The sequence below is a fragment of the Chinchilla lanigera genome, unplaced genomic scaffold (genome assembly GCF_000276665.1).
Source record: "Chinchilla lanigera isolate Chin_1 unplaced genomic scaffold, ChiLan1.0 scaffold00006, whole genome shotgun sequence".
Classification (NCBI taxonomy): Eukaryota; Metazoa; Chordata; class Mammalia; order Rodentia; family Chinchillidae; genus Chinchilla; species Chinchilla lanigera.
Window position 1 is genome coordinate 14,296,017 of NW_004955407.1, and position 18,312 is coordinate 14,314,328.

Consider the following 18,312-nt stretch of genomic DNA (forward strand, 5'->3'; position numbering starts at 1 on the left):
TGTTTCCAGTAGGAGCTCAGTTTCTTTAAAGGAAGTCCTTTTGTGAAAACCACTGTAATCCTAAAGGCAATGAATATCTTTTGTTAAACACAGGACTCAGGCATTTGGTAAGTGCTAAAGATGATCCAAGAATCTTATAGCAAAATATTGACTTAGTCTGCCGCTGACTGTACACGTTGCTTAACTGGTTTGACCTTTGCATATAAAAAATCGTGGGCTGGTCTCCGTACTTGAACTCCACCAATAAAATTGCCTTGCATAAGGTAATATTTACTGCGACTTTGATCTTAGGCTTTTATAAAGAATTTATACTTTAAAAATTTTATTTGAAAAATAGTACTTTGACTTTTACAAAGTTGTTAACAATTGTACTGTTTTCTTAACTCAGCATTTATATAGAGAATCACCTGGTAAGGTGTTATTTGCTTGAGATTATAGCAATAGACATAATATTGTCTCATCATAGGAAGGACTTCAAAAGAGGTAAAATGATGTCTTATAATGCTTTATTCTTTGTAGATCAATTTAAAACCCCATATTCTCAGTTCAACAAGTTCCACAAGATGATAACAAATTTATATTCCAGTGGGATTTGAAATATAGTTTATTTTCAATGAAAAACATCAGGAAACTCACAAACAAGTGTATACAGAAGCACAAAAGAGAAAGTGGAGAATTACCATGAGCTCCTGAACACATTTTTGATTCTCTCTATTCTTTTACTAGTCCTTTAATAATCTTATTTTGCAATACGTTTAGTCTTTGGATTTCTAAATAGGATATTTAATGAAATACGAATGAATGCTTGTACAAGTCAAGTCACAATGTCATTCAACTTAGTTTATTAAAATAAGTCAGTGGACACCAGTATGTTCAAATCAACTCAATACACATTTAGGCAGCCCCTCATTGCAGGGTTGTGTCAGAAGCTGGCAGTTGCAAAAAGACTATGAAACATAGCATTTTAGTACTTTACATTTTTAAAAAATACACAATCTATTTAGAGATGATTTCTCTAACCTCAAATGGTTGGGGAAATAAACATGTCTTTAAAGGGGAAAACATCATTTCTAATAGCACCAAATTTAAGCAGGGGAACATGAAATTCCCCATGACAAGCTACAACTACAAAAAAAAAAATGTCAGGCAAAATGTTGAGCAGGTAGATGTTGAGCTAGGTTAGCGTTTATGCTTCAAGAGCTAACCTAGCCAGCTCCTGTTCAAGTCTACACTGAGCATTGCCAGCTACTGATAAGTCTGACACCAAGTTTGTGTTATCAGCAAATAGCTTAATGTTTGGTGTGTGTGTTTTTCAAAATGAAAGTTTTGTGTGATGTATAACTATAAAGTCATTTTAGAAGAGATATCCACAAGGAATGGATGATTAGTTGTATTTTATCATTTCATAATTAGCCATACTTATACTTTATTTTCCATGGCTGTAAGATTTTGTTGTTCATTCTTAATAAGAGATAATCAACAACTCATTAGGGCCCAGGAGAAGTCAGGGTAAGAGAAGAAGGGTGGGAAGGCCAATATTGCTTTCAATTCCATTTTCCCTGCTACATCTTATTGTATGTGATTATCTTTGTTTTGATTCATCTGTTCTGCCCTGAATATAGCTTTGTTGGTGCTTTTGTGGTTGGTTCTCAGACAGATTATTGTTGCAAGACTTATCATTGGGTGTTCTAAATTTTCTTTAATGAAGTTCCTATTTGAATTCTGGATCTGGTTTGATTCTGTTACATTCCACTCTACATGTGCAGAAAGTCACTGACCAATTTAGAATTTCACTTATCATACTTGGTTAATTCCACTTTTGTCTAGTATCCCCTGTTGTTTAGTTGAAACTGCATCCTTTCTAAAGAGAAATATTTCATACTACATTATAGTTATGCTATTTATTTAGTTTGCAGTTCCAGGGCTTGCATGTAAATCCTTTGTACCCATTGTCTGTGGGAGCTCATGGTAATTCTCCACTTTCTCTTTTGTGCTTCTGTATACACTTGTTTGTGAGTTTCCTGATGTTTTTCATTGAAAATAAACTATATTTCAAATCCCACTGGAATATAAATTTGTTATCATCTTGTGGAGATATGTCTCCCCCCCTAACTTTTGTGTTATCTACTATTATTTTTAGCAAAGTTCCACTTAATATACAGCCTAATAGTAATCAGCTAGTAATCCTAAAGTTAAATAATCATCCTTTTGAGGGAACTGGAAGCTCAGGGTGGGGAGATGTAATGAGAGTGTTTTCATGGTTTAGTTTTAGTCTAATGATTTCAAAAGTTGACAGTATACAAAAGAATTGTGGAAGGGCTAATGAACATGACACAATCTTACCTACTGTCAAAGTTCAAAGCACTGACCTCCATAAAGTTCAGGTAATACAATTTAGTGAATTAATTTTTCACTGAACATTTTATCCATCATCTCTACAGAAAACTTGAGATTTTCATGTCTCTTTCCTGTTACTTAACATTGGCTTTAAAAAGAAACCACAGCAATGCACGGCATGCACTGCCTTTGTGATTCCTACAGCAGATCTAGGGGCAGAAAAGGGATCTAGGGTAGTTTTCACAGTACTAGTCTGCTAAGATGCCCTTGGGCACAGCGTTTTATACCATGGCAGACTGAAACAGATTTATAAACATGTCAAGAAGTGTAGAAATCTCCTTACATATTCAAGTGTGGAATTCCCCTCCCTCATCTTATTTTTAAAATGCTAATTAATATTTCATAGACTATTTTGAGAAGGACTAGAACATGCATTATATGATGGGAGTGGGAAATATTAATGAAGCTGATAGAGAATTTATTGATTCACAAAGTATTTGAAAGCTTTATTTATTGGTTCTTTCCTCTTAGCATAAAAACATTAATCAAAAAGATACTTTCCTAGAAAACAGGGCAAAATTTAACAAAGGATATTAATCTATTTGTGAAGGCAAATGTTATTTCTCTTTGAAGCACTCTGAATATTTAATTCTAAGCACAATGTCTCCAGACTTGTTTGCAAAAGAATGAATAATAAAGAACTGGAGTTTCCAGAAACAAATTATTGAAAACAATTATTGAAAAGTGTCCAGAAAAATATAAAAATTGTCAAAAACATTGTCTACTACCTAGAGGTTAGGTCTGTCAAACCATTTAGTTTTGGCAAAGGGTACTGTGGTGGTGTGTTCTAAGGGCATTTATAGTGATTTGCAATGGACATTAATTTTAGCTCAAGGTCATAGTATTTAAAGCATGAGTACAGGTTTCTCTTAGATGTCTGATTTATATATAACATATATATGTGTGAAGTATATATACATAAAACATTGTATAAATAAACATACACTCAAATATCTTGATACTATCTAGGTAATATCTCATCAAGTATCTTGGAGATATCTGATAGTAGTAGTATATCATATATCTATATATTATATATAGATATAGATATAGATATATGACTACTGCAAAAGGAAAACATAAGCACGGAGCCTCAGAATCATCCTGTATCCGTCTCTGGGATGCTGGCTGGACAAGTTTCTGACTCTCATGCACCGATTTTTTTCCTTGTTTTACAGAGATGAGGAACAAACTTGAGATTATATTGCGTCATCAAGGCAAAAAAGATTTTGAGACAATATACTGTCTTCCCTTCCTACTTAGCCTCGCTATATGTCTTTCTCTTTAAATTCATAAAACTTGGTTTTCTGTTATTATATAGTTGGATTGCATATTATGTTATAAAGTTTAGCATGGAAGCTGAGGATATAGTTCAGTGGCACAGTGCCTGCCTGGTAAGCACAAGGTCCTGAGTTCAGTTCCCAGTACCAAAATAAATAGATAAATAAGTAAATAAAAAGCAAATTAAAAAAAAGTTTAGCATGAACTCTGATGCTCTCCTCTGTAGGAGAGACAAATTTTAGAGGTTGAAGGTATTTAGTAATTTTTATAAATACTTTCTGCAATGTTTCTGTATAGTTTTCTAATGTATAAAATAATCAAGGGTGCATATTATTTTAACTAACCTCTCTGATACTTCTTTTCCTTCTACCATGTATAGGTGTTGACACATACAAACTAATTTCATGAAACCCTGGCCAGTTTGTAATTGTTCTACCATTTATCATATTGGCCCCCCTGAGGCCCTGCCACACGGTCAAGTATTTTGAGGTGGCTTTGGGAATGTGACTGGATCGGAAGAGTGCTACACTTACCACTGGAGCAATCCACTGGTGAGTTTATATGTGAACGTAGTATTAAAATGTAGGGCGTTGTTGGAGGTGGGACGCCGAGGGCATGGCCTGGAAAGGTTTGCCCTCCTCTCCTGTTCCTCCCTCCTCTACTTTCTGGTCACATGAAGTAAGCAGTATTTGTCTGCCAGGCCCTTTCTCTATGGTGTTAATACCTTGGAGCCAGGAGACCGGAGACTAACCTGTGAGTCAAAATAACCCTCTCCTTCTCAAAATTGTAGATTTTGGGTATTTTGTTCCAGAGATGGGAAAGTGACAAAATAGTAATTGATACAGTTTTCTCTTTAATTCATGTTATATATCCCCATTTTACTATATTCATGCCATATGGTTGGCCATTAATAGTATCTTATTAATAGTTACTTAAATTACATGGAATTCTAAAATATGTTTTCCATTCAGTGTGTGTTTTAAAATATATCTTTGAATAGAATGTAGTAGGATTAAAATTTCCTTTTTTTGTTATTACTCTTACTTATTTATTTATTGAGACAGGGTCTCAGGATAGTTCAGGTTGGTCCTGAACTCACTGTGTAGCCCAGGCTGGCCAAAAAGTCACAGTGATGCTCCCGCCTCAGCTTTCCAATGGCTAGAAATACAGGAGTGAACCATGACTTTTGATGTGATCATTAATTTAAGAACATAAAACTTTTAAGTTTTGAAGAGAATCAAACCCTATGGCTGTACTTTACAATGAAAAATAATGGAATATTTATGAAGTATCATTAAATTGTAGATTTTCTTTTGCTACTGTCTACAAGTTAATTTTTCTTTTCTTTTTTTTTTTTTGGTTTTTCTCCGGTACCAGGAACCAAACTCACAACCTTGCGCTTGCCAGGCAGGCGCTTTTGCCGCTGAGCTAAATCCCCAGCCCCAAGTTAATTTTTCTATATCAAACATTTTAAATGAAATTTATAATTATTCCAAAGAAATTAAGAAATATCCACTTGCTTCTAATTCTCAGTTACTTACACTTTTAAAATAATTAATTCTATAGATAAAACATCTGTGTCGTATCTGTCTAGAGATCATTATTGTGTAAGGAAAGTAATAGATCAGGAATGTGCTCATAGAGTGGAATGTATAATTTCAAATATTTGTTACACTCATTATCAGTGTCTTTTTTTTTTGGTTTTGGTTTTTCTCCGGTACTGGGAACCGAACTCACAACCTTGCGCTTGCCAGGCAGGCGCTTTGCCACTGAGCTAAATACCCAGCCCCCTATCAGTGTCTTTTAATGACTACTGTAAGTCAGTGTCATATCCTGTTTATCACTTTTCAATCCATGGCTCAAGTATAGAATGAGATTATCCATCTGGTTACAAAATATTAATGTGGAGTTCTCAAAGTGACCTGACCAAATGGTCTATTTTTGGTTTTTTACAAGCAAGTTTTCTTTATATAAATGGCTGTTTTACAAATTTGAAATGTGAATATATTTTATTTTTCCCAGTGAGTACACAATACACAATTCTTTGACAATACTATTAACCAATTTTTATGCCAATTTCTTTGCCAATCTAACAACATCAAATGAAACACAGTAAGATTTTAGACGCTGTTTGGTGACTTAAACCAACTACAGTTTAAAAAAAGAATCTACCTATAAAACAAAGTATAAAAAAATCTACCACGGCCACAAAATCCCTTATCTTGCAACACTTTAAAGTCACAATAAATGGTTTTGAAATCATGAAATTAAAGAAAATTAGTATGTCACTTAAAAATGAATGGTGTTTCATTTGACAAACACATTATAAAGAAGCAAAATAAACATAACTTCACCTCTAAGATAATGTGGAAAACATGTTGATTTACACCAATGTTTGTCATGTAGTTCTATAAACACAACGTACAGAAGCAGATGAGGAAACTAACATTAGTGATTCTTATAGTTCTGCATATCTTTAATACTGACACACAATCACTTTCCAGTGGAGGTAATCCACAGTTTAGAGCTCATTGGCATTGTTATTATTTTATTGTCAAGGGACAATTACATAAGTATATTGAAGTGAAATTGGGAGGTGTTCCATCAAAGTACATACAAACTTTGAACTAAATTCCATTGAAAATATATTTAAATACCTAGAGCTTTCAACTATGACAGAGAACACCATGAATTTTGTTCTCTTATTCAAAGCAAGTAAACTTGCAATGGTTCTAGTTCCAATGGTTCTAGTTGATTGTGTGATACCTCACACGTTGGTCTTGACTTTCCTCTATTCTTTCTTAAACTTGATTCAAATCCTGTGAAGGAAACAATTGTTTTCATGCCCCTGCATGATCCTATTTTTAAAAGGTATGGCAAAGATTTGGAGGTGGGCACGTTGACTCTACTGCATATGCTGGCATACCTGAGTTTGAGCACTGGGAAGCAGACCCTGCCTGTTATGAACACATGTGTCTGGTGTGACTGCATAGCCTCATTGCCTAGGAGTGCAAGATAAGAGTAATTTATCTTCCACCATTTCCCCCTGATCCTGTATGCTGGCCTGAATGCTATTTAGACCAGCAAAGACTGAATTCAGTGAATTTTGAATCACATTCATTTAATGTCACACAAAGAAAACCAAGGTGGCTGTTATACAGGTTGGTATTCTTCTTTTAATATTCTGACTTCACTGATAGTAAATTTTTGAAAATAGCAAGCTGATAAAAGCTTTTCATTTTTGATATGGTTCCTGAATTCATATAGCTATACCTTATTATCCTCCATGTGAGGATACTATGCATATGTATATTGGGTGATAGATTAGACAGATTAATTTATTTAAAATAAGATTTAACAGACAATATGGATTATTCTAAAAGAATATTCCAAGTAGCTACAAGGTCTGTATTGACATATTTTAAAAATTTTTGTGCATTGAAAACAATCACAAAAAAGTACGATGCTATGCCCTGCATTATTCTACAAATCATCTGTAAAACCAAGATACAACTTTGAAGTCTTGACTTACAAATCATCCACAAGTGCCAGTTATTAAGTGTAAAGGCAATGTGTAATGTGTAATATACCGAAGTTTTAAACTATATTCCATTACTGAGCAGAGTAAAAGAGGAAAACAAATGAATAAAAACAACTTAGAAATTTGCTTTTAAATGCAGGAAGGTGAAGCAAGGAACTGCACAAATGATGAAATTATGTCTTAGAGTTGGTAATAATCATGTATCATTTTTGCAGAATCTTTTCCCCTTTCCCAGTCTCTGTCCTAGATAGAAACCAAACTGCATTAAAATTCAGGCACTGATGGTAGAAAGTTGGTGGAGGGTTTTATAAGTGTGTCTGAAAGTTCTTCTCTTCAGTGAAGAAACGAACTATGTGGCCCCGAGAAGATGGTGGGACCTATCAAGAACTCTGAAATCTATGCTGCCTGTGCTGATGCAGTCACGGGGGAACAAAAATGATGGAACATTTAATGATATTACCCGTGAGCTGTACTGAGCCAAAACCATGCAGAGTGTGAACTGTCATGCAGGGGGTCCCCTATTTTAGAATTTATCATGGTCATCACATTGAGTAATTTTCAATCACCCAAGTACTGAACATAGAGAAAAAGCATTAGAAAATATAGGCAGAAATAGAGGTTAAGATTGTGTAGGTGGTACATGAGAAAATGTCACAGGTGGGAATCACAAGAATCTTCTACTTTACTGATTGATTATACATGTACAGTAGTTTAACAGATTTCAAAGTCACATATTTGGAGTGTGCATAACTGATGTTCAGAACTTCCTGTTCTCAATGTTGTGAAAACAAATAAGGCAGGACGCCGTTATTAATGTCCACTTACAAGGTTTGATTTTATTTAAAAAGTGTCATAAACATGCAATTTTCCTCGTTTTCAATTTTCTTTTTCAATTTACTCATTTAAAATGGGTCAAACAGATTTTAATTGGTAGCCAATTTCTGAGACTCTACCAAAAGGTGTTTATTCCAATAAATCTACTTACTGTGAGCTGAACATACTCTGAACACTGCTTTATAAGCACTTACAATTTGGCTATACATTGGGTGGCATTGACTTTGCTTCTTAATCAAATGCAACATGAAAGTGTATGTAGACTGCATTATTTTTATAAAAGTCATGAATTTAAGTGGTGCAGTTCTAACCTCTATTGTGTACTGTACATGTATTAGAAAGATGAAATAAGATATTGCAAAAGAGTTCATATTTAGAAGCAGCCTGAGTATGTCCTAATAATAAATAGCTTCTTTAACTATTTTCTAGGTACTCTAGAGTTCATTTTGGTTGTTTCCTTGGGGAGCTTCATGTTATATTCTGACTTAATGAGTTGGAAATATTAATTATGATAATTCAGAAAATGCTATTTAAAAACGGTAGTATAAATACAGCTCTTGTGAAACGCCTTAATTTTCTTTTGCTTCTTGTAATTCTCAGGTGGGTCAATTAGAACTTTAGGTAAAATTGATTCTAAATGAAACTTTATCTTTTTTTAAAAGCAAGATTAGTTCCTCTTCACTACCTGCATATCTGAATGTGTATTCAGTCTAAAGGCTTAGACTTCCTTCCTTTGACCCTCACTTTTGTCAGCAATAAAAGCTTTGTAAATTGAGTCACTTCTCAATTCAGAGAAGACTTTGCCAGTACCATTATTCCTTTGCATCTTGCTCTTTCTACACCCCCACTGAGAGCCATCTAATGTGACGGGTTACACCAGCATCATCCAACTCACTTACAGTACAGCAACTCCCTTCACATTCAATCTTTCTTCATGTTTTGAGGAGTAGAGATTTGTGCTTATCACCAAATAAAATTGCAGTGCAAAATTTAAACATAAAAGTTACACAATTAAAAGTTAATATATGGCAACACAGCCCATTAATTCACATATAGTACAACAGACAATTAAGAACAGACAATAATATGAACAGAGCTAAAAAGGGTGAGCTTGCATAGCAAAGCACAAAAGAAATTATATACAGAGGAAAATCCTTTTCTTCCTGGAGGGTGAGTTTCTGAGTTTTGTTTTCTTCCTTCTTTTATATACTCCTGACAAGAAAGAGTTAAGGTGGGTGGTTTACTTAAGAGAAGAACACAAGTAAGATATCTGTGGGATATGTGTGGCTGTGTGTCTTTACATTGCATTTACAGTTCTTTTAATAGTACATAAATAAAAGAAATTGTTCATTGCACTGTTTAGTGTCATAACTTCCATGAGTTCGGACCTGATGGTCCTTCAGAGCAGCTTTGAAGGTCTCCTCTCAGTTACTCTGGAAAAAGAAGAAAAATCAGAAATCAGAAACAATGCTTACATTTACGTTAAGTATTCTTTTTCTGTGAACAGTACGACTGAAATCGGGGCAACCAGATAATAAATGAAGATAAAATCATCAGATTCTGAGTTTGTAAACTTAAGTAATTTTACTTGAAGGTTTTGAAAATGAAGAAAGATAAACTCTGTAGAATTTCAACATTTAACTGCTAAAACAGGTATGTTTTTGTGAGTCTATCGTTATTTCAAATAAAAGTTAAGGAAAAATCTAACTAGCTATAAATTAAAAATGACAAATAATTTATAATAATTAACACATAATAATAGCTCAAAATAACTCAGGTCAATGAAACATTAGTTTAAAAATATTTTTCCCTTCTATCAGCTCATGAAGTCTCCTAAACAGTATGTAAAGTGAACCTAAGAGTAACCCTATATTTTACACAAATCCAGACACTAGGAAAATAGCTTATTTTCTCACGCCACATAACCAGTTAAATGGTTGAGAATATCGGAACCCATGACTGTTTCCTTAGCAGAGATTTAACGCTGAATTCATAGCAGCAAATGAAAATGCTAAGTGGGTACCATCCTGACATAAGTTAGGGAAATGGTAAATTTCCGGGTGACTTTACCAGAAAGTGCACAGCGCTTTCTCTTTGACACACTGAGACATTTCTATCTTTCTCCGTTACCTAGTATTTTATATTTGAAAGTTGATGATAGTAACTATGGGTGTCCACATTTTATTTAAAAAGATATATTTATTCATCAGATATATCATTATAGTCAAAATATCACAAATTAAAGACAAAAATCAACTTTTCAAGGTTCTTACTCTAAATTTTAAAACAAGAGTTAAATGAAAAGGAACTAGAGCAGGAAGCATTCTTAAAGAATTCTTTGAAACTACTAAGACTTTCCTCAATTAAAAGAAGAAGACAGGAAGACCATGGACTATTTATAACTTGTAAGAACTAAGAGCAACTCCCTACATTAAAACAATTTTTATACAACCTAAATCAACTTGAAATATCAATGAGATATTTGTCATTGCTGGCCAGGAATAACAATTGTCTAACTTCTGATCAACATGTTTCAAAATCACTATTGATTTTTTTTTTCATTGCAGAGCAAGGCTTTTATTATTCTGAATGTGTTTAATATGGTGATACCCTTAGTCTAATATTCTCTTTGAGTTATAGCCTTTAAGCGACCCAAAACACTTACATAATTCACCTGTAAACTGTCCTTGACTATTTGAGCCCATATATCCTATGTCAAGAAGGTCACTGGCATTGCGCTGGTGGCCCCCTCGCAACACCTCGGCTTTCCTGGGTCCAGTGGACCCTTTCGAAGAAGATGTTCCCGATGAGCTGTGGCCACCGGGAGATGGGAAGCTGGGTTTGCTGTAGGGCACCAAGGCCTCCTCTGAAAGAGAGAGACACAAAAGGCTAAATTGAACAGCAACGTGCAGGCAAAAAAGAAACTTCACTCTCACATAGTAAGCTCAGAATGGACCATTTTATTATGTCAGTCTTCAGTAAAATGAAAATTCTGAGGTTTAATCAGGCCCGGATATTAAAGGAATTTCCACGCACAAGCAACACTTCCTACAATAGGAACTGAAGCAGGATTAAATTAAAACAGATCTTGGGATAAGTATATGATGTTATATATCATTTGCAAAATTTAAATTCATTATAAAAAAGAGCCATATAAAATGAACCATAGTTTGCTTAACAAAAAGCATATCTGAGAAAAGTTTTCAATGAGGCTCCAATTGAATTTTCCCATTAAGATGGAAGAAGCATGATTTTTATTTTAAGTTAAATTACAGCAACATTTTTTCAATCAATTTAAAGAACTCTGTATTAGTTAATTAAATAAACTTTTAAAATTTCTTTTTTCATGTGATATAAATATACTAGAAACATCTTGTATTTCATTAAAAGAAAGAGAAACCCATACATTTTAACATGTGTTATTATTTTCTATTGTCTCTCTACAAATGACCCACGATTTATATTACTCAATAATTATGTAATACTTTAAAATTTTCTTTTTCTTTCTTCTCATATTTTCCTATCCTCACCCTTACCCAATTTTACTCCAGTGTTTTTCTTTCTAGGTATATAAGCCATTATTGAGTGATTTGATAACTAATGAAAGATGACTGAATTTTCTATCTCTCCTTATACAGTGTTTAACATAGGAATCATCTATTTTTTTCCTCTCACAGGTAGAATGGTGTAACCTTCTTGAATGCCTCATTAGATCTAGACATTAACATTGTCATATTCTGATCCCCATACAAATTAAATGTTCCAAACACTTGAGGACAAGTTGTGACAAAATATAATTGTGGAAAATGCATGGTGAGAGGACATATCTAGAAAAGACTGAGTCCAAATGCATAAAGGAATGAATGCAGAAAGACTTTCAAAATCTCTGTGTATGTGTATAGGTGTTGGTACCCACTATAAGATGTGCCAATAAATATATTTCTATAACAGGCTCAATAACCCACCCTCAATAATATCCAACTAGAAATTATGACATATCATTTGCATCATCTCCAGGAGGCTGGATTTATTGACAAGAACATTCCTAGCCAAGAGTTAACAATAAACTACATTTAATAAGTTGGAGAAGATATAAATCCAGTTTATGCTTTTCCAACATGAGGACTCTGATTGGGCATTTACTTGTAATTTTACAATTTCAATCAAATCACCTATTTGACTGAAGTGAGTTATATTTTCAAGTGATTTGTTACTCCACTCAAACTGAGCATACTTGTTGAAAGCAGTAATTGAACTGACACAAAAGATGAACTTGTGTAGCCTTCAAAGTACTCAATGTAAAGATTATAAAGAAAAAAATCAAATTATCTCCTAGTACTGGTTTTTTGTTTTGTTTTGTTGTTTTGTTCTGTTTTGTTTTGTTGCACTGGGAGTCAAACTCAAGCCCTTACACTTCCCAGGCAGGCGCTATGCCACTGAGCTATCTCCCTGGCCCTCTCCTAGTTGTTGAAGACTGGAGGTCTCTTGGAATCAAATACCCCACAGATAGATCAACTTGAGGAGCAGTGCCCATGACAATCATCCTTATGGCATATTCCACTGAGCTCTGCTAAAGAACTCCAACTTCAATTACTGATATAAGGCAAGTGTATTTCAAAGGCCCTTAAACAAATGCCATTTCTAAGACAGGTAGAAAAAAAAATGGTAACAGTCCATGCTTTTTTGGGACTGTGCAGAACACACCTGATCCAACACCTTGTTTGTGTGGGGCTTTCCGTGTGTCTTCTTGGCGTTCTGTGGAGTTTATCCATTCCTGGGTTTGTCGCTGCCACTCTAGAGAGGTTTTAGCTGGACACTCCAGTGAGCTCTTTGTGTCTTCTAAGTTGGATGCGTGTTGTGTCTCTAGAGAACTTCCTTTTCTCTCTGTTGAGTTTTCCACGTTACCAGTATGCTGGCTCGGGCCTATTTGCTGCCTTAAACCCTGACCTGGTGGGGGATCTGGTGGTGGTGGAAGATCTAAAAATTTTGAATAATATTTAGAATGGACTAAAATTTAATGAAAAATACAAGTTTTAGTTCAAGTTGATAAAAAAAAGAAAATACCCTTGCCCTTATCACCCATGCAAAAGAAATCTGGGGAAAATAAAAGTCAATTATTGGTATCCAAAAACACATTACTGATCTCAGGGCCATCTTCTCACCACAGCATCACTGAAATAAAACTGACTGGTTTTATGGAATTGTTAAACATGGGAAATGTTTTCAAGTGCACACTGTGACTGAATGTTAGCATTCAGGGTTAAAGGTCAGTTATGGTTTATATCACTTCATTGGTGGCCTCCTTTACGGCAAAAATGCTAGGACAAAAAATATCACTTGGAATTCTAGGAGCTGTGCTAATAAAAGTCCCTGAGAACAAATCACTCCTGCCAATCTCCATAGGAAATTTCACCCTCGGGAAATTCAGAACTATATGCCGTATCATATGCAACATATTACTGCCTTTACCCCTGTATGTGACACATTTAACAACAGTCCAAGGGTTAAGCTAACATTTATTAAATATAATTAACATCCTCTGTGACAATCAATTCTGGCTATTTGTTTCATGAGTCAGCTAATGAGTTGCAACTAATATATCATAATCTTCTAATGTATTAATTTTAATAAGTAATAACCAATGCTCAGAGTACGGAGTGAATATGCTAGAGCAGACAATAGATCATAGAAATATTAGATGTGGTAGAATACATAATTTTTCAGAAATCCTGTTAAAATTACAAATTGAATATGAGAAAATTTAAAGTTCAAGCATCAGCTAATTTTTCTGTTCCCTTTTTTTTAGCTCTTTAGATATTCACCTTTATATTTTTAATATCTTCAACCATGAAACCATATTTCCTTCTACTTATAAGTATTATAGTAGCTAGGAAATCATTTTATTGAAGAATAAAAATCTTCTAAATGTTCATTTAAATCAATTTGTTAGAATTTTTGCATGCTATTTTAAATTTTTTGTTCATCCTTAGGGTATTTATAATTACATTATTTGTTCATAACAACCAAATATAGATAATATATACTTGTTTTATTAATAGAAGATGTTATATGTAATAAAGGCAGTTATTTCCCATGCCATTTTTGTAAATGTATTTCTTGTTTCTAGTAATGTTCTATTCCTGAAATTTAAAAGATAAAAGTTTAAATTTTTTACCTACAAAAGATATTTTCTTGAAAGTTAGGCTAAGCTGCTAGTTTTAAACTGTATTCAAGACATTATCCTTCATTAGCAGATAAAAACAAGCATTAACTCTGGAAGTTTCTAAATTGAAGAAGCATTTTTAGTTCTTATGTATGTCCTCATGTTAGATTATGAATTATTCATTATTGAAGGAGATAGGGCCTCTGTCTCAGATAATATAGTTGTATTTCAAACATTTCTTCTAAAATGAAGAGCTAATACAATGCTGAGATATAAGTAGCCAGTGAATTTGGTATTTACATTCAATATTTAATATTCAATATATTTACCCCCTATACATTATTATATATACAAATTAATTGTTTAATTTGAGTTATTGGATTTAGACTGTCAGTGAAGAGAAATTATATTATTTGCTTCCAAAATAACATATCTTGTCATTGATTTTTATTCTGCATCAGAGCAACTTAATTTCTAAAATGGCCAATATGGCATCTGCTTATGTCAACTAATATTCTGATGACTATTTAACCTGAAATTATATAGCTTATAATTAAGTAATATCCTTGCAGATTGTATCAGCTAAGAAGAAAATATACTGTATGCAAACTGAAATAAATAAATTAGAAAGAGAGATGGAATTACAAATGGTTGTAGAAGAAATAAAAGTATATAATCAAATACTTTTCCTTAAATTAAATTTATTATTCAATTCTATGTTGATTCATTTCAACTAAGTGAATTTACTAAAGAGTATCTTACTGGCATTCTAAGAATTAACTCTTGTCAGGCAGCAACAGTCCATTGAAACGAATGCCTTTATTGTCTTCATTTTTTAAGTAAAAAAAGGGGGTACAAATAAATTAAGTACAGTATCTCCACTCTGGGTCTCTCTTTCAGTAAATGCCAGACTCACAAAACCAAATACACTCTGGAAAGTCTCTGGAGTTAGATACTAAGGGTACGCTCTGGAAATACACACTTGGTAGCACTGTCAAATTTCACAAATCAAAATTGAGCTGCAAATCACTGTTTATTAAATATGCTTCTTCTGTAGTGTTTCTCCTTTCATGAGTGGCAATTTTATTCTGTGTGAGAACTGTTAAGCGATCTTTAACTTCCTTGCTTTATATCCTAGATTAATTTCATTAAGAAATTCTGACCTCCAGAATCCAAACTTTTTCATTGCTTCTACTAATTCTACCTTGGCCTGATCGGCCATCACCTCTTCCTTTACATTGCTTCTACATTCTCCTATGTGATTTGTTTTTATGTCCCATTTAGTATATAGCAATACAACTGCAAGTGTGACCGTTTCAAAATACAAAAATGTAGAAGATCATGCCACTCCTCTGCCTTTAACACACACACATACCCACAGCTCCAGGAGTTTCTCACTCCAAATACTATAGCATAAGAGTCCGCACACAGTGGCCCTTGTCCGTTGGCCTGCCTTCACACTCTGTCCTACTGTTCTGCCGGCCTCAGCCACACTGTTTCCTGCCCTTATTTCAAGTAAGCCTCTATCCTTCACTTGCTGTTCTTATTTCCTAGAATGACCTGTCCTTAAATAACAAGCATTATTCCTTCATTTATATTCTTGAAGTCTTTTCTCAAATGTCAGTTTGTAAGTGAGGTTTTCCCTAAAAACCCTACTTAAAAACAGCTCCTCATGACCCTTGTATTTCTAAACTTCCTTCCCTTTGTTTTTCCCCATGGCAATGATCACCCTTTTACATACTTTGCACTTTCACTTGTATACTTGTCTATCTTCTGCCTCTAGTATGTAAGCTCTAGGTAACCAGGAAATCTATTTGTTTCCATTGCCTATCATATGATGCATGCTTAATATATTTGAATGAATAGATTCATGAAAAGATGAATTTGCTCAAAGGTCAAAGCCAGTATATGGCAGAGCTAGGAAAGAGCCCTTTCTCTAAGTGAGGTATTAAGAACCAAGGGGAAGAGAGAACAGGCTGGAAGGAGATGGGCTAGGGAAAAAGGCTCAATGGATAAAGATCTTTCTTCCTTTAGCACTGGTGAGTGTACTGGTTTCAAAGATTACTCATTAACTTACTGTGTAAAGAGAGAAGATCTTTATTCAGCAAAGGTTAGGAGAAACTTTACACAAGAGAATACTCCTTAAATGTGTCTGGATTTTTGTACAGTCTTTGGAATAGAGAATAATATTTCAAGTCATTTCCAGTTCTTCCTATCGGACACAGCGATTACTTTCCTACCCCATAAGTTAGTTTGATTCTATGGGATAGAATTCTTGCCAATGAAATGTGAAAAATGACACTTGCTACTTGTCATTAAAACCTTCCAAAGACCATTCATGTTTCTGTCTCCCCCTTGCTAAGGAACCATGATGATCCAATTATAAAAATGGTGGCTTTCTCACACTGAAGAGGTCTGCATACTTACATTACTGCTTAGAGGAAAGCCATGTGAACTTGGTAGATGATTGTCAATGTGAAAGAAACTTTTACTGTGCTAAGACTCAGCGTTAGGGGCTGTTTGATAAAGCAACTAGAAATAATTACCTTAATTAATATAACTATAAAACAATATTATACACTCTATAATGCAAACATTTCAGTGTAAAGTATCTGCCTATATAGTGCATGTTACTAAGTGCCAACTTTCCCAATTTGATTTTACATAAAGATACTTGAAATTATTCCTGACATATGGATTCCTATCATAGAAATGCTATGGCATAAGCATTTGTTGTAAAATAACAGTATTCTTAAGAACAATTTATAGGTTGGTGTTTAAAATAAAAGTCCTTGTATCACATCTAAAATATCTTTTGCTTGAACAGTTCTGAAAATATTTGAGCCAAAATTTCCTTTCCAATATCACTCTATCTAAAATATACCTACTAATAACACATAATCTATCACCATTTTTAGAATGTTTCCATAATTGAACATGTAGGGATTTAATTTTTATAAAGATAAGCAATATGTTGATCATGATTTCAACCAGGAAGCAAATGAATTGAGGAAGATTTACAGAGAACTCTTACAAGAAAAATATAATATGAAGAAAGAGAATTTTCTATTCTGTTGATTTGGATTTTATATCATCCACATATTCTAGATACAGTCTTCAAACATTCCTGAAAAACCAAAGAAAATATTCAACTAACTTTTTTCTCTTGCCATGGTATTCTGGGAAAAATATGCAAAATTATTAATTCTTAGATTTGTAGCTACTATATCTATGAGAGATTTCCTTTTATTTAGAGAGAATAATATCAACAACATAGACTAAGTGCTCAACTAATCTTAAAAGCATCTGAGGTAGAAAAGAAGTGGTAAGCAGCTTTATTCATGACAGGATAACTATTTATAAAAAATTTTAAAAACCCTCCTTTGCAACATTAATCCCATATTTTAAGGAAATTGTCCAAGAAAAACAACAAAAGCAGGGGCTGGGGATTAAGCTCAGTGGCCCAGTGCTTGCCTGGCAAGCACGAGGTCCTGAGTTTGATTCCCGGTACAGGAAAAAAACCAAAAAAAAAAAAAAAAAAAAAAAAAAAACAGGAAAAATAAGTAAAGTGGAAAACTTTTAAGCACATTTTGTTTTTTAAGTCTTAAAGTATAAAGTGATAAAAGGAAGTGGAAAGATGGCTGCCAGACAGTGAATATCTCTCCCCTGAAACTAACAACAGTTTCTTATTTTCCAATTAGGACTTCCAGAACTTAATAAGTCTTAGAGTGCTAAGGATTAAATCACAGCTTTTCTAAGACAGTTATATATTAGACCTATCCACTGAGCTTCAAAAATACTCATAACTGGGTTTTACCCACCAGAATAATTTGAATCTCCATGATATATTTTAAGATTTCCCTAAATGTTTCTAACATTCAGTTTGGCTAACTTCATTCTTTTGGTGTTTAATAAAACCATCTCAAGACAAAGTTCATATGCTTATAGGAGAAGGGAAAGAAAATTTACTGTTGGGTCTAACATTATGTTGGGAAGTTAAATATATTGCTACCTTTTCTTAGAATAAAACTTGAGGATAAATACTTTGATTCATTCTTTAAAAGAAAAGAATTAAGTAGGAAATAATTAGGAAAAT

General features: G+C 33.7%; 1 protein-coding gene across 11 annotated transcripts in view; it reads right to left on the minus strand.

Annotated features, from left to right (window-relative positions):
• Positions 1-5,672: 5,672 nt before the first annotated feature.
• Robo2 (roundabout guidance receptor 2) overlaps positions 5,673-18,312 on the minus strand; it is a 1,247,873-nt gene continuing 1,235,233 nt past the window's right edge. For 5 of the 11 annotated variants that reach the window (XM_013503739.1, XM_013503734.1, XM_013503753.1 and 2 more), the window contains 3 exons: positions 12,758-13,030; positions 10,719-10,919; positions 5,673-9,486 (listed from right to left, as the gene is read on the minus strand). In XM_013503739.1, the coding sequence (XP_013359193.1) occupies positions 9,485-9,486; positions 10,719-10,919; positions 12,758-13,030 (476 nt within the window). In that variant the 3' untranslated portion in view covers positions 5,673-9,484. The remainder of the gene's footprint in view (positions 9,487-10,718; positions 10,920-12,757; positions 13,031-18,312) is intronic. The other 6 variants (XM_013503756.1, XM_013503763.1, XM_013503754.1 and 3 more) reach the window with 2 other exon arrangements.